The 25,777-nt window shown below is 41.1% G+C and overlaps 1 protein-coding gene across 34 annotated transcripts in view; it reads left to right on the top strand.

The window, feature by feature from the left end:
- The window catches only part of MAGI1 (membrane associated guanylate kinase, WW and PDZ domain containing 1), a 674,091-nt gene that overhangs the window by 608,195 nt on the left and 40,119 nt on the right, over positions 1 to 25,777 (top strand). For all 34 annotated transcript variants that reach the window (XM_003309855.7, XM_520680.9, XM_054680761.2 and 31 more), the window contains one exon: positions 18,006 to 18,037. In XM_003309855.7, coding sequence (XP_003309903.1) covers positions 18,006 to 18,037 — 32 coding nt within the window. The remainder of the gene's footprint in view (positions 1 to 18,005; positions 18,038 to 25,777) is intronic.

Genomic DNA, 25,777 nt, shown 5'->3' with positions numbered 1-25,777 from the left:
GCTGTGACCTATTACTGGGCTGTGAAATCAATGTATTGGGCTACACCCAGTGTTTTTCTTGGAAGTGAAACACAAAACATTAGAGTATATCACACTCACTGAAGATAAGTCCTTTTTTATGAAATATTTACTGTGTGTGTATACCCACGCATGCATACATGCATACACACACACACACACACATTTCATAAAATGGGAAATACAGTTTGTAACACATTCATACACTTGTGTGTGTGTATATATGTGTGTGTGTGTGTGTGTGTGTGTGTATGAACGTGTTATAAAATGTATTTCCCATTGTGGAACATAGTCACATAAGTTTGTAAAAGATAGAATCAGAGGTTATTTAGAGCCATGGGGCTGAATGAGATTACTGAGGGAAAGAGCAGGAAGGAGGGAGAAAAAGTGCAAGACAGAACCCTGAGGCACATCACCATTCAAGGGTCAGACTGAGCAGGAGGCCCCAGTAAAGATGGAGCCGCCAGCGCAGATAGAAGAAGGAACAGGAAAGCGTTGTATCGCAGAACCCAGGAGAAGACAGTGTCACAAGGCCATTGTAGCAGCATTCATGGGTCAAGAGGTGGAGGCCTGCAGAGGTGAAAACACTGCCTGTGGCATAACGTCCCCTGAGGGCAGGACCCATGAAGTGTGGCTACTAATGCAGTCGGGCTGGAGAGGCTGGAGAGGGGAGGAGGTGGGATAAGGATTGGGGTAAGCTGTTGAAGAAGATCTGCTGTGCAGTGGAACAAGTCCTGGAGACGGGTGTGAAGTCAAAGGAGAGGGCTTTGTTTTGTTTTGAAGATGAGAGATACCACAACGTTCTTTGTGTATGGATAGGGATGACTCAAAAGACAGGAAGAAAGTAATGATTGGAGGAGAAAGGAGGATTCATTGCACTCCCTCTTTGCAGGAGTGAAGTATTTAAGAAGGGGAAGAAGATGGGATGCAACATAGGTGAGAAGGGGTAGGCCTTGGGGTTAGTCTGTGTAAACTGTGCAGAAGATGGAACTAGATTTGATCATTCTTTTTCCCTCTAAAAGCAAACTATTGAAATTTCTATTTATTTGAGGCTTTCCTATTTAATTTCATAGTCCTAGTAGTAATAGCCACAAGCCTCTTTCCATTTGACCCATTCTTGTTCTTCATGAAGGACTGAGGATATTGTTTGTGCACAGTTCTGAAATAAGGAGAAAATAGTACTCACAGTCTAGTTAGGGAGGCAAGACTAACAAGTGAGCTTTACCGTCAGTAATATGTAGTCTGAGTCTGTGCCATACATATTTGGATAATAGGTGAATGGTGGGGTACGGAGGATGGACAACAGTCTACTGGAACTGGAGCAGAGTGCCCCAGCCTCCACAGTTTGTCATTTTGGGCCAGACAGTTATCTGTTGCGGGAACTCCTCCTGTGCATTGTAGGATGTTTAACAGCATCCCTGGTCTCTACTGAGTAGGTACCTGTCACATACCTGCCCCCTTTCTCCAATGGTGACAGTCAAAAACATCTCCAGACAATGACAGATGTCCCCTAAGGGGCAAAATAGCCCTCTGCTAAGAACAGCTGGACTAAAGCAGTGCTTTGAAATATAGGAAGGATTTAAAGTTACCAACTGGTCCATGGGCAGTATTTGACATGACTCATCATGTATTTTTTAATCAGTCTTAAAAAAAATATTTTCAGATCTGAATGCATTTAGCTGGAGCCAACAATTCCAGCTTCCCCCTGGCCTGCTGTTTCTTACATCTGTCCTTACTCTTGCCCATTGTGTGCCTGTGGCCCACAAATCACCTGAGTTTGAGACCCAAAGACAGCATACACAAAACCATCAAGAAAGGCAAGGATATCGTACATGAATGTGCAGGCCTGTTGTGGATCCATTTCCTAGGACTTTCTTTTCACCATCATCTCAAAATCCCAGTAACTGGCAACTTTTCTTTTCTTTTTGGTTTAATTTATGCTTTAAAAAAAAAAAAAAAGAGAAACCATATATCATCAGACATTTCCCCCCTTAACTTTGGAGTTTGTTTCCTACCCTTACTTTGGTTCTATGTGAAAATTAGTTTATTAGTTGTCAGCAACTTTGGATAATGTTTCCCATTTGAAAAGTCTTTGCTATGAGGAATATTATTATGATAGCATCCTCCATTATATCAGTCTTTTTTTCCCAACTTTAAGTTCAGGGGTACATGTGCAGGATGTGCAGGTTTGTTCCATAGGTAAATGTGTGCCATGGTGGTTTGCTGCAGATCATCCCATCACCTAAGTATTAAGCCTAGCATTCATTAGCTATTCTTCCCGATGCTGTCACTACCCCTGCCGCCCTCCGACAGGCCCCAGTGTGTGCTTGCAGCCTCACTTTGTTGAACTTCTCTTTATTGCAAGAGATATCATCCTACTTCTATCGGAAGCATTTTTCAGTTCTGAGCATTTTTGAAACCGTTATCTGAGACAGAGTTTACCTTGTGTAAAATGTTCCCACCTTCCTTCATTTCCCTCAAATGAAATCACACGTTCTTTACCACCATCTGGAGGGAAGTATTTGCCATGGTGCTTACTGAGTCTGTCTTTGCAGTGTCACCTGTAAAGTTAAAACTTCTACCTTACCTGGTATTTCCTTTGTTTGTATTTCTGCTTAAATATTAATCATGTCCCCTATTTGTGAACATAATCCTTTTTGGTTCAGACATCTTGCTGGTAGAATCTTAATGTCTTCAAAAATAGCCTGGAGCCCTTAGGAGTAATATGATTCCACTGGCAACGTGGAAAATGCCCTTTATTGTGTGCCAAGTTGTTACCTGGGCTTATTTCAGACTCTTGTTAATAGTGTTCCTTTTTGCATTTCTAATGTTCTCAACATTTTTGGTTCCTCACCATATGCAATAAGTGTCATTCATTCATTCATTCATTCATTCAACAAACTTTAGCACTGTGCTATTCTCTCATTATAGAGGAGTGCCGTGAAGGAAACATCAAAAATACAGTGTGGTTAATCACAGCTTCCCCACTGTCTCATGCCTAATGCTTTTTCTAGAAATCTCATTTGGTGTATTACCTTTGCCATGAAAAATTCTAATAGACCCTTTTTGTGATCTTTGTATTTGTTGCAAGGTTGTTTAAAGGTCCTTTTCCACTGTGTCATAGAATAGCAGTCATAATAACTATGAAGCTGCAACATGGACCAGCTATGACTTTGTGATGGAGGGAATCCCTTTCTTTCCCTAGCATTGGCTGTTGACTCCACTCATTCAGCAACCTGAGTTTTTAATTAGGCTTTTATTTTTGCAATCGGTATGCAAAAGGGGTCTTGGCATGATGAACCTGTGTAAAAGCTGTGTTTTAAAAAGCTTTCTTATAGTTACATAAACATGAATTTGTTTTCAAAAATCGCTTGGAAATAGTTGGAATTAGGTCTACACGCTCTTAGGTATTTTTGTTTTTTCTAAATTTAAAAATGGCTTGCATTCTGTGTAGTTACTTTTGCCATAGATACCACTTACCAAAATGGCAGATGATTGCATTGAAAAAATAACAGCACTGCCCATGAATTAATGGGATTCTATGTTTATATAGTTTGTCTGCATCTGCAAATCAACTTTCACGTAGACTTTGGTAACTAAAGGAGGAAGAGAAGGCTGTTTTATAACCTAGCACTAGCTGCCGGTAGCATCCCCGTCTCCCCAGTTTTAACAACCAATAATGTCTTCAGACAGGGCCAAATGTCCTTTAAAGAGCAAAATTAGATGTGCTTGAGAACCACTGCTTTAACCCCTTCAACACCCATTTGGTTTTGCTTGTTAGAAACTCTGTGTTCTGTTTGTTTAGGTACAAATGAAATCCACTTCTGGGTTATTTTTTGTTGAATATGGATTGAAGAAATTTTATTGGAGAATTCCCCACTTCTTCTTAGTGTTGCCTCTGCATCTCCTCAGTAACGGAGTGGCAGTGTAGTCAGCTGTGAGGGTCTCCAGCGTGATCTCTGCTGTCACCCAGCAGTGCAGCCTGAGTCAGCCCTGGGCTATGTCCATGAGCCTCCAGATTATCATCTGAAGTATGGGTAGGACTGCACCCTTCTCAGCACTGTCATGACGATGGAATAAGAAGAGGGCCTGTTACACCTTCAGCGCTGCCCTGTTCTGATGAAGAGTTTCTTATTTTCTGGCCCCTTGCTCTGTCATATTGAGTGGAGCTTAAGAGAAAAGAGGTGGAGGAGAGGCTGAAGCAGACCTCCTGTTTTCAGTACCTTTGACTTAGTTGTCTGGAGTAGAGAAAAGGTTAGGGAAGGTGAAAAGGAAGAGCCTGGAAGGAAAGGTGGTAGGAGATGTGTTCCTTTTGGTCTGTGACAGCATGTTCCTTCAGTAAACAATAATGAGAAAAACCAGGATGGAGTAGTAGGTTTTTCGTGAAGTGAAGATTTTCCAATATGAAAGATTCTCCTTTATAGGTAATGATGTTCTTCTTCTTCTGTTTTTGTTTTTGTTTTTTCCCAGGCTGGAGTGCAATGGCATGATCTCGGCTCACCACAACCTCTGCCTCCCGGGTTCAAGCGATTCTCTTGCCTCAGCCTCCCGAGTAGCTGGGATTGCAGGCATGCACCACCACACCCGGCTAATTTTGTTTTTTTTTGTTTTTTTTTAGTAGAGACGGGGTTTCTCCATGTTGATCTGGCTGGTCAGGTGATCTGCCTGCCTCAGCCTCCCAAGGTACTGGGATTACAGGCATGAGCCACCACACCCAGTGCCTCTTTTTTTTCTTATGAAAAGGTTGTTATCATTTATCTCCTCCTTTTTAATGTTCTTAGTTCACAAAAGAAAGAATTGGCAACTTAGGATCAATTGCTCAGTTCTACGTTTTCAAAATCTGCTGGCTTATGAAATGTAAAATCCAGGAATCACTGCTCTAGGGAAAGGCCCACAGGAGGTTGAGAATAGAACAGGATACGAAAGCAGAGCTGCCGAAGTAATGTGTGAGTGGGGCTCTGGCATCCAAACCTCAGGAAGAGCAAATGGGAGCTCCCCTCTTTCTTTGATCATTGCTTCCCCTAGATCTTCATTCAAGAAGAAAGAGTTCGGATTCAAGGCCAGGGTTATATTCGTCACTCTTATGTAATACAGCATTTATTAGTCACACCCTTTTATGAAACTCTTTTGTCCTATATAAGTTATCGGGGTAACCCAGAGAAGTGAAATCCAAAAGCAAGACAAAAATTGGGTGAACCAAGCACATTTAGTGTGCTCGAGGGCACCCCAAAATATCCATAGCTGGTTTCTTGTATGTAAAAAGCAGCCTCAGAAACTTTATGGCAGCTTTCAAAAATTCATTTCAAGTTGTATTTGCTTGCATTAAGATCACCATCTGCATTGACTCAAAGCCTGATTAGAGCTTCATTTACCAAGAAATAAATAAACAATAGGAAATAGCCAGAATCAGACAAGAGAGAAAGCAAAAGGATCTTGGCATTTATTTTCCACAGTGAGAAAGTTGTTGACTTGAGTGCTTACTGGGTCAGCATGTATTTCGTTTCCATTGTACTTACTCTTCCCTGCCATAAATGCAATGCTTTGTTACACATCTTGTTCCCAACTAAAATATTTCATTAAAGGGCCTCACAGTTCTTGCATTTTCCTGCATCTCCAATGTACTGGACCTATAAAAGTTACTTCTAATTGAGGCTTGTCCTAACTGGGATAGTGTGTGGGTTGGGGTGTATGTGGGTGAAACTGATTCCTGTACTCAGCCTTTAAGCAAATCCAATTGGTACAGTGAGCACTGCCTCACCGAAACCTGAAATCTAATAGCTGAACAAAGCCCAAGCGTCTCCTGCCCTTCATAGCTATATGGGGCAGCAATTCATTAGAAATTGACATAGTCAAGGAAACAGCTTTTTTCCTCTAAGTCACATAATCACTTAGACCAGTTCAGATACTCTTTCAGCAAGAGGATTTTGAAGACATTTAATATCTCCATGGGAGATGAATGGGGCTGCCCACTGTATGTCCATGCTCTTTGGAAAACCTGACCCCTCAGTAAATGACTTCTTTAGGTCTGACTTGCAGACACTTTGAATAATGCAGTGCGGCAGGACTTGAAGCCCGATCGCCTTGCTGTTGTTAACCATGACCTGTGTTTTCTAAGGCTTATATGATTTCTTAAATTTAAGATATTGGAGTAAAGCTTGATATGGTACCAGGCATGGCCTCTGTTGCAATTAAGCAGTTTGGTAATAAAGCTAATTGAAATTGCCAAACAATGTACCCCCCTCCAGAGCAAGCTGGAAAATTTTCCTATTTTGCAGAAGTATCTTGTGACAAAAAGTGACCATCACATCAATCAGTCTGTTGAAACTGCTCAAGAGATTCATGGATTTGCCCTAAGAAAAGGACCTGAGATTTTTTTTTTCATCAGCATGTGTTCGCTTTTTGTAGGGAAGAGTGAGGCATTGAGAGGCATTGAACCCAGTGCTGTAATAAAAGTTTGCTTTAGTAAGTAAGGATATGAAGCTATCCTTACCTGAAGATTTAGATCTCAAAGAATCCTTGAGAACATATCCATTTGCTGGAGTGGGGAGCTTATAGGGTTTGGTGTTTCCCTCTGAGCTTTCAGTTTGTTCTGAGACCAAAGCTCATCTGTGGTGATGGGAAGTCAGGACACAAGGTGGCACAGCGGAACCTTGTTCTCTGTGCTGAGTGAGGCAGTTGTGAGTTGAGCCGAACCTGGCAGCTCACCAATAAATCAAGGAACAGACCAAGGATCAAGAGCTGTTAAACAGTCACTGCAGCAATGATGGCTATAAAAAGAAAGGCCAAGCAGCTCCTCCCCTTTGCCTCATCAGCTCTTCCTGCGGCTTTCAAGGTGTAAACTCATTTCATGAGCTCTGCACATTCATACATGCATTTGAGAGATACAGGTGTTTATTGAACTGGTGACCAGATACTGTTCTAGGGATAGACCGATAAAATAGAATAGGTCCCTGAAATAGAGACAATCAATAAGTAAACAATAAACAATATAAATAATAGACAAGTAAACAAGGTCATTTTAGAGAGTGATAGGCTCAATGAAAACAAAGAAACTGGGTTGTGTGAATAAAGTGGGTCAGAAAAGGGCCACTTCAGATCTGCTGGTAGCCTGCCTGGATCTCTGGTTGGCTCTCTGAAAGAGTCACCTTTGAGGAGGGTCCTGAGTGAAAGGCAGGAGCCACCCACACATAGATCTGCAGGCATAGAGTTCCAGGCAGAGGGAGCAGCCAGAGAAAATGCCCGGAGAATTGCAAGGAGGCAGTTCCGCAGTGGAGGGTGCCAACCTGGCTGGAGTGTGTGTCCAGGAGGAGGAAATAAAGAGATAGGAAGGGTCACATCCAGGAGGGCTTAGTGGGACACTGAACAAAGAGTTTGTCTTTAATTGAAATGGTTTTGGGAAGCCATAGGGACATGGAGCCAGGAGACAGTACAATCTGATTTCTGCTGTATAAAGTTGTCTCTGGCCTCGGTGCGGATAATAAAGAGGATAAACCATAAAGCAGAGACCAGTTTCTGGACTCATGTGGTCATCTAGGCAAGAGAAGGTAGTGGCAGTGGAGATGAACTTGGATGGATTCAGAATGCGTTTGGAGACGGATATGGTGGGAGAGAGAAAAAGAAGCCTCAGGCAGGGTCTTAGGTTTCAGGGGTTTGGTGTCCTATAAGGTTAAAAGCCCGGATATTATTCTGGGTTTCTATCTTGGTCCTGAGCCTAACTTACATTACTAAAAATAAGCAGTTGGGATAAGAAACAACCTAAAAGTCAGAAAAGCAAAAGAAAAGGGCCCCAGCATGTATTTTTTTAACCTACAAGCTTCTCAGCACCAATTACAGTGATAGGTTTTCCTTTGGGGCCGGTGACCTTAAAATAAGGGCCCACACAGCATCCTGTTTTTCCAACCCAGAAAAGGAATCCTTATCAGTGTTTTCTTTTGGTGAGCTATTTTGAGCTATTGTTTCATAATCCCCCCGTACATCCTATGTAGTTAAAAATCACCCTCTCAAATTTGTAGGAACTGCATGGCGCTATCAGGCCACCATAGTTTCACCTATCTTAGGGAGACCTCTGTGAATGAGCTGTTGATAAGAGGAATGGGTTACATGGTCAACCCTTAAGTATTTGCATAAAAAGCAATTCAAATTTGAAATATAGGTACTAGAAGCCTCAAGTTGTCGGTATGGTAGTTAAGGAGTCTTCCTTAGAGGTAGAAGCATTTTTAGATGAAGACAAGACCCGACTTCTAAATGCCACAATTACAAATATTTTTAACTTACATAAAGTTAGAGAGCTTTCCTAGAACTATATGAGAAACTAGCTTAATTCTACCCTTAAAAAGTAGATCTTGGTAGGAATATTACCTAGGGTAGAAAGATTGACCTCGTGGTAGGTACATCTTGACAAATTAGTGGTTGTTTTTAGTTAACGGTTCTTTTTCTTTCCTTTCTGGAGAGAAGATGGCATAGTTCACTCCACTTCTGACTCATTCCATATCTTTTCTCTAAGCCCATTAAAAAAAAAGAAATTTTGTTATTAGGTAGTGTCAGGAAACATTTGCAAGCTAGAAAAAACTCCTGCCCACTTTGAAACTGAGTTTTTGTGGCCAGTCAACCTGTTAGTTGTGTAGCTTTAAAGACATGCTTCATTGTCCCAAATCAGAGACTGATCTCGTTGTATTTTTAGCATGTGTAGCCTTGAATGACCAGTGATTTAGGTACTGAGACTTGGAGTAAAATATCAGGGATGTGTTAAGAAATTGATTGACTGTGCATACACTCTTCGGCTATCTGTAGAAAAGAACTGTCTTCCCAAATGCATGTCGCAGTTATGAGCCCTAGATACCTTGACCCCGTTGACCTAGCAGTTGTCAGTGGTAGGTCCATGTATTTCATAAAACTATATTAAAAATTTTCTGTAAATGCATTTGGTATGTATGAATGGCTATAGGATTAATGTTATCATAGTAGACTCTAAACCAAAATAATTAAGGAACCTTTGAATGACAGCATATAGTTTAAAAGCACAGGCTTGGTTTTAGACCAAGTATCCCCAGCTATTCACCTGACTGTGTGACATTGGCCATGTTACTTGACCATCAGTGTCTTGGTTTTCTCTTCTGCAGAATGAGAAGATATTAGTACTTAGAGCACAGGTACGAAGAATAAATTTATGTCAAAGACAGGCTCTGAATACTTTTTAGTTATTTTTGCACTAAGCTTTCAACCTTTAGGTATACTTCACATGTTTTCAAGAGTAGCAACAATAGGATCATCCATATCATTTCAATGGCACCTTCTCTGGAGTGACCATTTATTTCTCAGGAATTGCATGAAGACAATTCATCCATCTTACCCAGGTCTTTGAGCAGTCCAAGGTATTTATGACTTTAGGTCTTTCTTACCTGTGCCAGGTCAAGTCTTGTGACTTTGAGGTGAAAGGCTCTGTAAGCCATCAGGAATCACCAGCTTTGCAAGCCATTTATTTCTACTGGGACATATTTATTAGACTATGTGTACTGTGTAATTGAAGCAGACTTCTCTGTAGCTGTAAAACCAGTACAACTATGTTCTTAATCTTCTTCACAAAATGCCAGCTGACACTGCCTTGGGAGCTACTTATTTCAGACATCTGAAGTCCAACTATCTCTCTAAATTATGATGGTCAAAATACTTCATAATGACCATTATTAAGTCCCCAAAGGAAAGAATGTCTTCATCTTTTTGGAGACATTGGGTCTGATACTTATGTTCTTGGCAGCTGGTATCATATTTGTATTGAAAAATTATGCTACGGGGTTATGATGGTATTTAGCCAGAAGAAGGAGAAAAAAAAAAATCAAACATGTCCAAACTGGGATCGTTTTTTCATTCCTTTTTATGGGTTCAATTTTGTGATATATAGTGTTTATAAAGTCCTTCAGTGAAAATGTACTCTGGTTTCAGCTTGGCCTTGAGTTTATGCTGGTACACTGATTTAGCTAAAACAAAACAACAACAAGAAAAGCTTATCATCATTATTCACTCAAGCATCAATCATTGCATGTGCTTCCACCCACTCCCCCACCCCACGATTAAATGCTAGCCATTCTTCACTTCAGCTCCTCCCTCTGCCCCCTTCTTCATATCGGATTAGATTTCTCTTCCCTGTATTCCTGAAAGCAACAGTGCTCCCTTCTCTCCTGGCATGTAACACTTACCACTGTGAATTATAAAACGGTTGCTTTGCTTTTTCTCTTTTAAAATAGACTATGAGCTCCTCCAGGGCAGGGGCCATGTCTGATTTACTTTTATCTCTTAGTGATGCTTTGCTAGGCATATGGCAGAGCTCAATAAATCTTGTATGAATGAATGGTCTCATGACTGGTTCCTTCTCATACTTCAGCTCTTAGCTCAAATACGGTCTCTTCAAGAAAGGCTTGCATGATCACCCAACATAAAGTAGTTGTGCATCCCCGGCACAGCCTGTTCCATTGTCCTGCGTCATTTTCATCACAGAAGTTACCACTCTCTGAAATTGTTTGCTAAGTTGTTTATTCTGTCTCCCCACAGAATGTGAGCGCTGTGAAAGCAGGACCCTGTAGGTCTTGCCCATTGCTTTATTTCATGCCAGTTCCTAGGCTGTCAGCACAGTTTGGTTACATGAGTGAGTGAATTTTCCCTGTTTTCCTTCCTACCCTCAGTGGAAACTGTGAAGGCTGAATGTACCTTTTCCTGTTTTCTGGACTGTCGTTAGCTTTTTATTGGTACAGAGAGAACAGTTTAAATTTATTTCATGGCTTATATATTCTCTATTAAACAAAGAAAACAAAAAACTGGTTGGCAGGAAATGATGCAGATGGCTTTTTTTTAGAAGGGTTGCCGGCCATTCATGTTCATTGTTTAGAACCACTGGATTGCAGTCAAATAATCATCAATTCTGATTGGCTGGGGAAGTCTCAGATTGTTCTCAATTTGTCTTCCCTGCACCCCATTGCGACTTTGCCTCGATAATCTCTTACTGTTTTGACTCATCATCCGACTACCCCCAACAAATAAAAGCATGGCCTAGGAGGCACATTCCTTTTACCAGGGAGCAGCACTTTTGCTGAAAATTACCTGTGTTCTTTAATACAGTTCCTCTCCTCATAATTTTTTCAGTTGTGTCTTTTAAATCTTTCCAAGAAAGAAGGCGAAGTAAGCAATGCAAGTTTTACCTTTCTGTTTGATCCTTCCCATTGGCCCCTCTACTTATATGCTGCTCTTACTGAAAATAAAAACTTAGCTAAAGTAAATCTCACCCTAGGAATTGCTTCTAATGCTATAGCCATATACTTGGACAAGGATGATTTAACTTAAGGACTATAGGCCCCAATAGAGTGGGTTTCTGAGGGTCACTAGTGAAGGTTTCAAAGACTCCCCGAAATTATATGCAAAATTATGTGCTTCTGTGCAGCTTTGCTTGAGAGGGGCTATAACAGCTTTGTATCACATTTTTCAATCAAGGCCATGACCCAGTAATTTAGGAGCATAAACACTTCAGTAGAATGGTAGTGAGTCATTGAGCCAAAGGAGAGATAGAACAAACTCCAGTTGTTTTTTAATCTAGCACTGTGCTAAGGCCAGTATGTGCCATTGTCCAGGCATGCTACATATTGGCTGCAGTACTGATCCTGTTGATGATTATTGCCACATTATATGTAAAATCCAGCAATCTTTGAAAATACTGAAAATAAGAATATGAATTACTTATTAATCCTAGTGTTTAGAAAAATATTTTAGTGCATTTCCTTTAGTCTTTGGGTATATGATGTGTGTGAATATATATGTATATCCACTTTTTAACAATGAGTTTATATATTCTGTGCACAGTTTTTACCCTGCTGTTCATGTCTTATATCATTATTATTTCCCCCAATCACTGAATATTCTTTGTTGTGCTCATTTTTAATGGTTTCATAATTTTTCATCTTATTGATATAACACATCTCTCTACTCAGTCCTCCACTCTTGGAAGTTCAGATTGTTTCCTTTTTTTTTTTGAGATGGAGTCTCACTCTGTCGCCCAGGCTGGAGTGCAGTGGTGTGATCTCGGCTCACTGCAGCCTCCGCCTCCCAGGTTCAAGTGATTCTCCTGTCTCAGCCTCCCGAGTAGCTGGGATTACAGGTACCTGCCACCACACCCAACTAATTTTTGTATTTTTAGTAGAGATAGGGTTTCACCATGTTGGCCAGGCTGGTCTCAAACTCTTGACCTCAGGTGATCCACTTGCCTCAGCCCCCCAAAGTGCTGGGATTACAGGAATGAGCCTCCGCGCCCTGCCTGTTTCCATTTTTTATCTTCTTAAAATAGTGCTGTGTCGACCATCTTTTTATAGGAATTTTTGCAAGACTGATTATTTCCTTAATACAAACTCCTAATGATCAGTTTACTGAGTTAAAATTAATTGTAAATTTAAAGTCCTGCATTTAGAATTATGCATTGATAGGTTTTCGAATAACAGAGAAGGCTCATGTGGTCTGAGATTGTGCTCAGAAGTACTTTTATCTTCTTTGGTATCTAAGACCAGCCCTTGACCAAGACCTCACAGTCATTTTCTTTCAGTGGCTTTCAGTGGTCCCTGATGACTCCCTCTCTAGCTCCTACTCTCTCTGTCTCTCTCCCCCCACCTTCTCTCTCTCTCTCGATATATATATAGAGAGAGAGATCTATAACTGTGTGTGTATGTGTGTATACATATATATACACACACACAGTTCCCTGCCCCTTGCACACTGTATTACCTAATCCAACTCCAGGACAGTTTTTATTGCAACATTTGCCTTGCGAAACTGTAAGGTATCCCATGTGTTCAGTGACATGTGGATTAGTGACACAGCATTTGTTGGAATGCTTAGGAGGAAAGCAAAATGTTTCCACTAAAATGCTGAAGTCAGGAGACCCAAATGCAGAGGGGAATGAATATCACAATGAAAAAATGTAAATTGATGACATAAATAGTACATTTTTCTTATGCGTAGATCCATTTTGTATGTGACAGACACTTTAGGATTCACCCTTTCAAAGCCTCTTTGTGCAGTTTTTCTTGATTCATTCAGTTAGTGAGGTTGGTTGGCATTCCCACTTCCTTTAAACCTGGAGGAAATTAGGTCCAGAGAGGTCCACTCTCTTTCCCAGCAACTCAGGTTTTGTTTGTCTCAGTGCTGAAATGGCAATGCTCGGCTTCTGCTTGGTTTCCCCAACAGCCCAGCTGAGCTCTCCTACTTCTTCCGAATGTACATTTAATCAGTAGGACAAGCACAGGTCCTAATCTATGAGGGTTCTTTAATAAAACTATATGTATGCATTCATTTTGGGGAAAAGTAAGCAACTCTTGGAGGATATAGAGATCAGTGATGCTCAAGGGATTTTAAAATGCAACAAAATATTCTGAAATATGCTGCATTTATCTTAAAAAGCAGTATAGAGGCCGGGCGTGGCGGCTCACGCCTGTAATCCCAGCACTTTGGGAGGCTGAGGTGGGTGGATCATGAGGTCAGGAGTTCAAGAGCAGCCTTACCAACATGGTGAAACCCCATCTCTACTAAAAATACAAAAATTAGCCAGGCGTGGTGACGTGCATCTGTAATCCCAGCACTTTGGGAGGCTGAGGTGGGTGGATCATGAGGTCAGGAGTTCGAGAGCAGCCTTACCAACATGGTGAAACCCCGTCTCTACTAAAAATACAAAAATTAGCCAGGCGTGGTGACGTGCACCTGTAATCCCAGCTACTCAGGAGGCTGAGGCAGGAGAATTGCTTGAACCCGGGAGGCGGAGGTTGCAGTGAGCCAAGATCACACCATTGTACTCCAGCCTGGGCAACAGAAGGAGACTGTCCAAAAAAAAGAAAAAAGAAGCAGTATAGAGTTTTGTTTATTGTGGTATCTGTGGATATGTATGTGTGTATTTATAAATAAATAAAGCTTTTCTTGATGTAGAGATACTAAAAATAGTTAATAAAGTCACGCATAATCCCATGAGCCAAAGAAAATACTGTTTTCGCGCATAACCTTCTAGCCTTTCTTTGCAAAATGGTATGTATTCTGTTACAGCTTTACTTTTTTCATATAAATTATTTGTGTACAAGCATTATAAAATTTCACCAACTATGACATTCTGCCATTTAGTTATAGTTTATGGCCTTGATATTTAGAGGAAAACAGATTTCTCCTCCTTACATTAGTTGGTCAGGTCCCAGTCACTAGCAAAGAATTTGCCATTCGTTTTTTCCAAAATGACACCATTTTAATAGAGAACTTTAGATACTCAAGTCCCAAGTTTTTCTCGCTCCTACAGATCACACTGTGAACATACACTTCCCTGGAAAAGTTTTCTGGGATCCCTTAGAAGTAATATTTGCTGCCTTCTAAGGCCCTAAGAGCGGATGCTGCCATCCATAAACTCTTCTGCCTCTTTTGAAAGTTCCCCTTCCTTACCCTGAATGGACCAGACAAGCCCATTAAGACAGGTGCCGTATGCCTTATATGTATGCCTTATATGTGATATGTGACATGATTTATAGAACACAAACTTCCTGCTGCCACAAGGCATACAAAGTGTTTGCTTGTCTAGGGAAGACCACTGGTATGCCATGAAGTATGGGATGATGTTGCTTCCTATGGCCTGGCTGGTAGGGATATGTCTGCAGTTAACCAGTTACATACTCGCTATCTCCTTTGATAGGTCTTGGAGCATTCTGTCTTGGCAAGCAGTGACCTTTTGAGTCTTTTCTGTTAGGTCTCCCAGCTGTTTTCAATCCGTCTGAATAGTTTGGGCTAAAATAAATTATAAACTAGTAAGGTTTTTCCAGCATTCATATGTATTAGATTTTAAGATTTAATGACCATGTGGGCCTAAAACAAATCTTTGAGTTCTTTTTTAAAAAAGCAATCAAGTGGAGTCTCTTGATTTTGACTATTTAAATATTAATTTGTGGTCGTAACCTGCTTTTGGGCTGCTGTAAAAGGTGTGGCTTTTTAAAATGAAGGTTTTCAGCAACTAGCCAGCAAAGAGGAACAAATGCCTCTTTAAACAAAGGTTTTCTTATTTGTTGTAATATACGGTTTGTTGTGTCAGTTGAGCTGGGATCTTCTGGAATATTCCATGGACTACTTCCTCAGAGGAAACAGACCTTAACTGGTTACCCCCATATCCTTCAGACTGGTTGGCTTTGTGTAGTTAACAATGAAGGGGCCATTAATTAATTAATATTTATTTTTGAATTAGTATTTTATTGCATCAGTGATATGTGAAAATGCTGGTCTTAAAAAAGAATTCTAAATAAGGCTAAAGTCTCCTTAAATGAGTCCCTCTGATCCTTGCCCCTCCTTGCCACTATTGAACATATCCCCATTATCCATTTGATGTGGACGTTCATGGAAGGCAAAAGCCACACATGTGTTTGAGTGTGTGGAACACCTGTCTCCTGCTGTGCCTGCCATTCTGCAGTGTGGCATTTTACTGAACATTATGTTTTAAAGACTATGTTGTTACCTGTAGAGATAGCTCATTCCTTTTAACCTAGCTTTGTAGGTTGGCTGCCCCACAGTTTTTCAGAATTTCCAGTTGTTTCCAGTTTTCTTTTCTACCAACAATATTGCACTGAACATCGTTGTGAATGCACCTTTGAATGTGCATTGCTAGAGAATGAAAAATGCCCTTTATTTTATATATGAAGCTCTTAAGAGAAGGGATTTGAAGATCAGCCAGAGTCTTACAAATGATTAGCAGAGTATAGATTGAAACCATTTTCCCTGACTCTGCTTACCTAATGGGGGATTGTTTCCAAATTTTCATGTACGTCATTGGGATCCTGGGCAGAGTCAAGTGCAGTAAAAGATAACTATGGTGAAACCTTGCTGATTCCAATTAACTAAGAAGGTCTCTCTTAATTAGGAGAAAATATGAATTTAAAGATGTCATCTTATATAATTTTAAAGTTTATACAGTGACCCACACTTATACAACCTAATAAAATTTCTTAAGGGAATCATATTAATAAGCCAAAAAAAGCACTTAGTCGTTATTTTAAAAAATAAAGACATATCAAAATTGTTCAACACAATTATTTGTATCCATAGGTAAAATATTTTCTCCTATAATCTTTTTTATATTTTAATATGCTTAGCAGATGATTTTTCTCTAGTTAGTGCAAGATAACTATACCTTTCTGAATGATGTAAATTAGCTAAGGAAGGTGAAAAGGTGTAGACATTTGAGTAACTCCTCTGTGCCAGGTAGGAGGCTTTTAAACATTTTCTCTTGTTTCATTATCTTAATAATCTTGTGAAGTGAGTCTTACTATTTTCCCTTTATAAATGGAGAAACTGAGACAGAGAGGGCCCCAAAGCACTTTGTTAAAGGATGCCTATCTGAGTTTGCCTGATTTGAAAGAGTAATACTCTACCATATCAGAGTTCCCTTAAATATGATCCTCAGATTCTCTGTATCAGAATCTCCTGGAATTTTTGTTAATACTGCAGATTTCTCGGCCCCCAGTGGTGGGACCTGGGCTGCTGCATTTCTGACAAACTACTGAGTGTGCCTTATGCCCTCTGAGGTCTGGGAGCCAGGCTTCCATGGTGACCTCATTTTGGTGATGCAAGGAACCTTGCCAGAGAGTGCCCTCATGCCTCCCACGACGAGTAATCCTCATCATGCCTCACTCCCAGTGGGCACTCTGCCGGCTCATCTGGGCTGCTTCCTCCTTACTCACCCACTTGCCTTGCCTCGCCTCGTATTACTTGTGCTGAACTCAGCATGGCTCATGGTTTGACAAGTCACTTCCAAAAGAGTTGAGATCGTCACACTCCCTAGGAATCACTTTCAAAAACAGGTTGAAATCTCCAGTGCAGCATCACCAGATCCCAAGCATCTCTTGTGTGCTTTATACAGATAGAATCTGTATTTTGCATTCTAACTCCTGCCCAAAGAAAAAAATCAAAAGAGGCAACAGCTTGCAGAAATGATTACTTTTGAAACACCAGTGTACGCTTTATTTTCCTTTCTCGCCTGTCTTTTGCACCCTTCCCTGGTGGTAGATTTCCCTTAAGTCTGCCCCCAATTGCTCCTGACTTCCCTAGAATTGAGGAGATCACTTGTCCCTTCCAGCTCCAGCCCTCCCACTAAGGACAGGGTTTTGGAAGAGCCAGCTGGATTCAATGACCACCTTTGCCTTTCTTTCTCCATTATTATCTTTTTCTTTCAGCTTTGTGCAGTTTTTCTTTTTCACTCCCAAATGACATGCTTTCCCTCCTGAGGGCTAGTCCTGCTCCATTCCTTTCCAACAAGCTGTGAGTAGGAGGTTGCTTGGATGACTGGCAGACGTTGAGACAGACATGTGCTGATGATCCAGAGGGGACCCTAGACCAACTTGGATTTGTGTTCATTTGTTAGCATTCTGTGTTGGCAAAAGAGCATCCGTCTTTGTTTTGGTATTGAGCTCATCCAAATAAAGAAAGCATTTCCTCTTCCGAAAGGCAGAGGAAAAAAAAAGAAAAGACCAAAAAAATTTTTTTAATTTTAACCATGTACTCCTTTGAAACTAAATATATACCCTTTCCTCTGTCCTGATTGGTCCGTTTCAATTGACAAGTGGATCGTGTGGAAAGGAAATATCCTGGACTTAATTGTAAGTTAAGTCTCTCTTAATCCAGAAGAGCATTTGAGATTCTGTCCAAGTGTTCAATTTCCCAGGCCGCTGAGGTCTGTGAATTTCTTTTCCCAGCCTCCAGGCTGCTGCAGTACAAGTCAGCATAGCTAATGCAGATAGATCTCCTGCCTCTCGCTCTCCTCCTCCCTCTGCTTTGATTCGATATGAACAGCCTGGTAACTCCGATGCTGGGGAGAAATCTGACATAACTCTGCAGATGGCTAGGTTGCCATGGAACACCTGGGGATTGTTCTTTAAGGAAAAGGTAACATTTATATGCTAATGATTTCTTCCCCCCTCTCCTCCTTGTTGCATTTTTTCCAGGGCTGCCAGTTCCCAAGAAGAGCCCAAAGTCGGTAAGGACTTGTCAGTTACTTGGTGCTTGTTGGGGCCGGGGTGGATGGTGGGGGGCTGGAGGTGGAAGGGTACTCTGTGTGGCTTCACTTCACTAAATGTGTTTTACAGTGGATGGGGGAGACAGGAGCCGGGGCTCATTTTCTTAAGTTCTGGGGATCTGTTTGTTATACAAGGTATTTGGGCTTGTCTTTAACTGTATAGTGATTTGTGGGCAGGCTGCAGGAGCCAGGATAAAGAATGCATGTTTGAAATCTTCTCTGTACAAATGCATCCACACTCTCCTTCAAAGGGATGAGTTTCTTAGCCGTTTTAACTTGATACAAATGCTATTGTTTCCTTTGGAAGGAGAGAAAAAAAGAAAGCTCCACCTGCTCCGTGAGTAGCATTGCTCTCAACTGGTGTTCCCAGCCGTTCACATGTCTACCCATTCTCTCCCTTAGCTTTCTTAGGTGCCGGAGGATGAATTATTTACAAAATAAAAAGCCTGTAGGTTTAAGGAAGAATTGCTCTGCCCCATATATGTGACCATGCTCAGATGAAACAATGTTCACTGCCCCAGCACTGAGAATAAGACATTTCCTTGCTGTAGAAATGTCCTTTGTTGTTTTGCCAGCTTTAGCAGCATTATGCTGCAGGTATAGGATTCTTAAAAAAAAAAAAAAAAAAAAAAAATCAATGTTTTGCTGTCCTTTCCAATCTGGTTTCCCTGAAGATGCATTACCTAGTTGACATGTTAGCTAATAGCTTAGAGGCTATAGTGTTTTGCTTGGTGGTATGGGTTTATGCTCCCGGGGCACTAATGACAAATTAAAATGCTGCTTAACTCAAAATCTGGAACTCCAGTGCCTGTGAAATTGATCTGGGTGGAAGGGGCTTCCCAATTCATTAACATTAGGATAAAGAGGGATGTTTCCATGTGGTTTAGAAGATTTGGGGGAGGGAAAATGTACAGCCTCGTGCCATCCAGGAAGGGAGAACCTTGAAAACTTTGCGGCTTACGGCGCTGCAGCTGAATTCTTTCCACCTGTCTCCAAGCCTGGCAGCATGAGGCAGAAGTTTATTAAGGAGATGAGAGAGGGAGCTTCCTGCATTTTAAACCTCACTCTTAAGTTCTCCAAAGAGAAAAACCTGCAATAATTGATGTGATTCCGATGGCATAGTGCCGTGGTGATTGGAACTTTGACTTCAGGGCTGGTTTCCTTGTCAGTGTGTGTTAATGTCCAGGCAGAAAAGTGCTGGTTGGTGCCCACATTGGAACCACAAAGATGCCAAAGTGTGTGCATGTGTGCATGTGTGTCTCCCTGTCCCTTGGTCATAGCCAGTAACCCATCTGCCTTCAGAAAAATGGAAGGAAATCCAGAAGATGTGTCTCATAAGCTTGAGTTAGCACGAACCATCCTTTTTTCTCCCCCACCCCAGCCATGCTACGTTGATACATGGGCTTATTTTACACACCCTACATGGAATGGAGTCTTAACAAGGAGTATGCTGAGGGAGACATAGTAGTTTTGCACAGGTAGCATGACGTCAAGTAGCAAGGTGTTCTTTTCCATTTTGCATTCCATTTAAATTTAGTGTGCAAAAGGATTTTTGTAATTCATTTGCATTTCTGTTTCCCCCAAGTGTTTTGGAATTACCTGGTGAACTCAAAGGCTATCAAATAGCTATTGAACCTGCATTCACCAAGTCAGTTAAGAGAATTCCCTATGACAGTTAATTTTTGCAGAAGCCATATCATTAGCAAGCAGCAAGCCAATTACTTGGGCTGCATTCCTAAGAAAGAAGCTCTCAACTGCTTTACCCATAGTCTGCTGGTTCTTAATTACCACAAGCTAAGAGAGTGATGTGTTGCTGGGTTAGAAAATAATAAGCCCCCAGCTTGGGGCTTGTCCTTACCTGTTTTCTGTGCCAGGACAGGGTTGAGGGTTTTCACAGCATTGCTGGCACACACTGGTAGTTGCTGTACAAAATTTGGGAGCTGTCGGCCAAGGGCTGCTGTTGGATGCAAAGTGCTGCTAACATCTGTGATCAGTGAGAGTTCTGTACAGGTGGCTTGAAAGTGGTTTCCCTTTTCCAGTTTGAATTTTGATGATGTCCTGCCAGGGAGACAGATGATCATGGGATTTTTCTGGTGGGGTCAGAGGGAATTCACAGGGAAGCTGGATGTCCTGGTACCAGAAAGCCATTCAAGTAATGACACATAAGGTCAATTATGCAGGATGCATAATTAAAAGCACACTGATTGTACCTGGGTTGTGACTCACTTAGATTTGGCAATAGCTCTGTGCATATGTGCACAGTGGTCTTAGCTCAGGACCATTGTGTTATGGTTGTTTTGTTTATTTTATTAGAGGCTCCTGACAATGTTGGCTTGCTCATGTGACTGGCAGCTTCCTTTTGCCCTCATACCTTTTTTTTTTTTTTAAGGTTTTCAAAAATTAAGTAGTTGGGTTTTTATTAGAACAGAAGGACTTATCTTTTTTTATCTTGTTTCTTCTCCTGGATAGTCCCTGTAGCTTACTCTTAATAAGCAATTTCACCTGCAAGATTTAGTTTAAATGTTGAAATTGTGGTTTATGTACTCATTGGGGACAATGGCAGTATCTTAATAAAAATTTATTAATTTAATACCTGGACTTTCATAACATCAGGGATTTTTCTGCCAAATAGCAGAGACAAAAATAAGACATATTTTCTGTCAGGTTTTAGACCTCTCTGGGAAACTGATTCTGTGGCCCAACTTAATCATCCTGACTGAAAACTCATTTCACTGAGACTCTCAGTCTAAATCACCCACAAGGATGTTGTGTATGAGAATTTAAAACTAAATATCACACCAAACCCTGAATTTTAAGTCAGTATCCACCCGTTTTCCTATGAATTCATTTCCCAACTATTCTCCCTTAATCTGTCCCCTCTTTTTTTTTGAGATGAAGTCTCACTTTGTCATCAAGGCTGAGTGCAGTGGCACAGTCATAGCTCACTGCAGCCTCGAACTTCTGGGCCCAAGCAATCTCTTGCCTTAGCCTTCCAAGTAGCTGGGACTGTAGGTATGCACCACCATGCCTGGCTAATTTTTATATTTTTTGTAGAGGCGGGAGTCTCACCACCTTGCCCACGCTGGTCTCAAGTGCTCCTCCTATCTTGGCCTCCCAATGTGCTGGGATTACAGTCATGTGCCACCACACCTAGCTATCATCTTCTATTTATCCATCTGTTCCTCCACCTACATATTCATCTTTCATCCATTCATTCATCCATTATTCAGAAAACTAGTATTTAGAACCCATTAAATAACAGGTTTGGTGTGAAGCACTGGAAATACTATAATAAATAAGGTGGTCATGGCACCTCTCTTCTTGCAGTTTGCAAACAAACCGTGTATTGATTGCTCCTTGCAAAAAAAAAGATTAATTGTCACAAATTTCCAAAATGTTTATGCAGTCATTTCATCAATAAGTATTTATTATTTTATGTGTGCCAGACCCAGTGCCAATATTGGATAAGAATTAATCAGAAAACATCCCTGCCTCATGGAAATGGGGAGGGAGAAATAATAACCACATTAACAGGCAGATCTACAAAGATCCTCACCTCATAGGGATTAAAGTGTGATGAGCATTAATAAAGCAGAAATATAACATGGAAGCAAGTACGCACATAATGTAATCATTCCACTCTTAATTATAATAACTTATAAGTCATCATAAAATGCCAATACCCACGATTGAATAAGTGCTGTGATTGAGGTGTGGAGTACTTTGGAGTTCCCCAGCAGCCTAGGCAACATAGGAAACCACATTCTTTACTTAGCTATTATTGTCAGATGAAAGAAAGTGTACCGTATTCACTAAAGAGACAAGAGTTTCCTGTTTACTAAAAAAAAAAAAAAATCCTACAAAAAGTTTTTATATAGAGGACCCTGGATGGTGGGCAAAGCATCCAGTGCCCATCCACATTGAAGAGGCAGTCTCTTCAACAGCCTCTTTAGAGCAGACATAGCAAGCTGTCTGCAGGGTAGCCACAGTGATAGGTTTTTGTTCCACTATCCTCTCTGTCCCTTTCCCCTGCAAGAGATGCTAAAGGAAATTGCTGAAAACTAGTCATTAAGAGATGTGAGGGAGAGACTCCTTTTACACACACACACTGAGTGACCCTGGCCTAGATCATTCCGTTTTATGTACCCTGCCTCTTTCTCAGACTCACACAGTTGTGTGGCACCTGTCTTCCTTTTCCCTGATGCCACTTGTGTGACAACCAGCATGATGATTGATCCCATCAAAGCTTCTACAGCCTACAAGAAGAAGCAGTGAGAGTAGTAGATGGGTGAAGGCATAGGATCACTTAAGTCAGTCTCCTTGCCTCTCACTTCCCGTGGCAACTCTCCTTCTCTGCCTTTTGGAGCCCTGGAAGATGGACTTTGCCATTGTATTACATTCCTTTAAAACATGCAATGTGAACCAGAACCCATTTTCATATCCAGTCAGTGCCTGCCTTTTCTTCTCCATTAACTCCTCTCGCCCACCTTTTTGGAAGAAATCGTTTGACTTAGACCCATAAATGATAAAAGAAACAAACAAAAGGAATGACCATCCTCTGCACTGGCTTGGATTCGAGTCTCTGATTTTCACACACCCTTTAATGACATTGGCCTAATACCTCATCAGCACTTGGAGTTTTTCCTGTTGTCCATGTAAATTGCTGCAGTAGCCTTCGCTCTTTGCAGATAAGTGAACTGTAAATAATTTTGCTTTAAAATGGATCGATTTGTCATTTTTAAGCCACATGAATTCTTTTCATCATTTAAGCTCCTAAGTGCCGTCTGTATTCATTTGCTCTTCCAAGCAAATATTTTCAGTTCACTTTATAAGTACCTACATTTTGAAATCATTCTGGGAAATACTGATGAGTTGATTTTTTTCCCATTTCCATTTATAAAAACCATTATGTCTTCCCAATTTCCCTGGCCTGACAGTAAGTAAGGGAATCATTCATTTCAGAGAGGTTGGTACAGTTTTAGTTTAAAAGGTCTTGTGATACAGGTTCATGGCCAACATGTGGCCAAAGACCTTTGCAGAATTTTTTTAATTGAGCCCATTTCCATATTCCTAGTTGGCTATGAATTGAGACTCAGCAATAAGACTCTTGCTTCAAAAATATCAGCATAATGATAACAATCAGCATTGGAAATTCCTATCTTCATATATGGCACCCCTTCTCAACCAGTTACTCACAGTAGAGATGTGGTGCACGGATATCCTTGTTTCTAAGCTCTCCTCCTTTTGGTGATCCTCTTCACCTCCCTTCTCTCCTGTCCCCTCCATTCTCCTGCTCCTAAGCCTCCTCCATTCAGTCTGTCAGGAATCCCTGTTGAATTTGGCAACAAAGTGTCTTCTGACCTCACTTGTTCTTTTCCTGGGTAACTCCAGCTACCCTGGTATTGCCCACCTCAGGTCCCCACATTGACTGCACCTGGGGCTTCCTGACTGGCCTCTCCGCATTCACTCCTCTTCCCCACCAATCCATTCACCACCCAGTAGCGACACCAAACTTTCTGGAAACATGTTGGCTCTTGGAACATCCCCACTTGAAATTCATTGATGGATTCCCCCTCTTTAAGAATGAAACCCAAACTCCTTACGTAGCCCACAGGGCTCATGCATTATGTGGCCTCCCAGTTCCTCTCAGGCCACCCTCCCTTGCTGTGCCACACTAGCTTTTTTGTTCTTCAGAAAGTCCACTTAGCACACCCTCTTTTTTTTTTTTTTTTTTTTTTTTTTTGCGATGGAGTCTCGCTCTGTCACCCAGGCTGGAGTGCAGTAGTGTGATCTCAGCTCACTGGAAGCTCCACCTTTCCAAGCGATTCTCGTGCATCAGCCTCCCAAGTAGCTGGGATTACAGGTGCATGCCACCACACCTGGGTAATTTTTGTATTTTTAGTAGAGATGGAGTTTCACCATGTTGGCCAGGCTGGTTTCGAACTCCTGACCTCAAGGGATTTGTGTTCCTCGGCATCCCAAAGTGCTGGGATTACATGTGTAAGCCACCATGCCCAGCCTTCTCTTTCTGTTAGTAGGGTTCTTCCAGAGTCCTCTCTTTACCACCTTTCTAAAGGACATTGCAGTGTGTTGCTATCAATAGATTATATTTTATTAATATTCATCTACACACACTATGTTTACACACACTTAGATACATTCCCAGGGATAAATTTCAAGAGCTCAGGTACCATCTATTCCTTATTTACATGTTGTTCCCCTCAGTATCTGGCACACAGCAGGTGATCCTATGTATTTGTTGGGTTAAGTGAATAAATCTATTGCAGGTAGGGCAGCACACTTAGGAGGGCCTGGGCTGGATGTTATATCATTTGTGTACTAGGTTTTTCCATTTTTCCATGTTCTTAGTATGCACAGGGTTTCGTTAACAGACTTAAAAGTATACTTTTAACTACAGCTCCTTGTCTTTGGGCTAGTGTCTCACCTAGGAAAATGAGGTGAAATACAATTGCATTAAATGCAAATCTGCTCCTGTGTCATAAATAGTTCAGAAGTGAATGTTTCTCATGCCCCTAGTCTTCTGGGAGGTGATCCAGACTGCTGAAAATGCATACAAGTTGACTTTAATTTGGGAGATATATAAACATGGTTTTTCTCCTGGACAGTTCTGGGCTCTAACCAGATAAAGGACAACCTCATAGCTGATTAGCATGCTAACAGAAAATTAAAAAAAATTACTTTGAACTCCCCTCACACCCACAGCATAGTTTTAAAAAATCCAGAGTGCCAACAAGATATTAAATTACAGAATATATCTTCAAATTAATGAGTTTTCATAATTGAACTTGAGAAGGAACATAGAGTGAGGTTAAGTCTTAGCAGGGAGAACATCCAAAAAGCTTCCAGATTATTGTGTATTTAGCCCATTAGTGTGCCATTTATATATGCCAGTTAGAGATAGTTGAGTGGGGGCACAGTTTTTAGAGCACATTCTCAGGATGCTCCTTTACTTTTATTTTCCAGTTTGAGGTATAAAGTTTAGATGGCATTTAAAAGAGACTCAGAGGTGCAGTTTGACCGAGAGGCAGTTTTGCAGACTCATTCCAGATTGTGTCTGTCATTTGGTGTTAAATTGGACCTAAATGAGTCATTTATTGGGGAGGTGAGAAAGGGTGTTATAATTTGAAAAATGGCCCAAGCATTTCCAGTAGACTTCATTTGCACTCTCTATTTCTGGTGGAACCATCTCTTCAGTTAAATGTAAGAGATCTAGGTCTTCCATGTCAGGGATTTATTATACTGGGACAGACATGAGAGGGTTTCAAAAACCCATGACGTGACATGCTGAATCTCTGCACACGCATGTACAGGTATGTATGTAAAAGCACATACGCATTTTCTCTGGGAGACAGGTCCAGTACTTTTATCAGACTTTCTCAGTGGGTCAGGGATGCCAGAAGGATATTTCTCTCCAGTTCAGGAAGAGGGATCAAGTGGAAAAGGTTTGAGTTAGGCTTCAGGAGGTAATGGCCCAAGAAGACAATGGAACAGAAACTGCCAATAACCCTACAAAAGAAGCAGCAGCACAAGGCTGTTTCCTGCAGGTAATCCTGCAGTGTGCACACCTTTGTGAAGCGTAGTTTCAACACGATGAGACCAGAGCTTCCAGGGTCAGAATTTAGTGCTCATAGGCCGACCCTGGAATCAATCTGGCATCTACTAATTTGAGGAACCAAAAGA

Source organism: Pan troglodytes, chromosome 2, assembly GCF_028858775.2.
Source record: "Pan troglodytes isolate AG18354 chromosome 2, NHGRI_mPanTro3-v2.0_pri, whole genome shotgun sequence".
In the NCBI taxonomy this organism is placed as follows: Eukaryota; Metazoa; Chordata; class Mammalia; order Primates; family Hominidae; genus Pan; species Pan troglodytes.
Note: the sequence above shows the minus strand (reverse complement) of the source record. Positions and strands in the feature narration are given on the sequence as shown.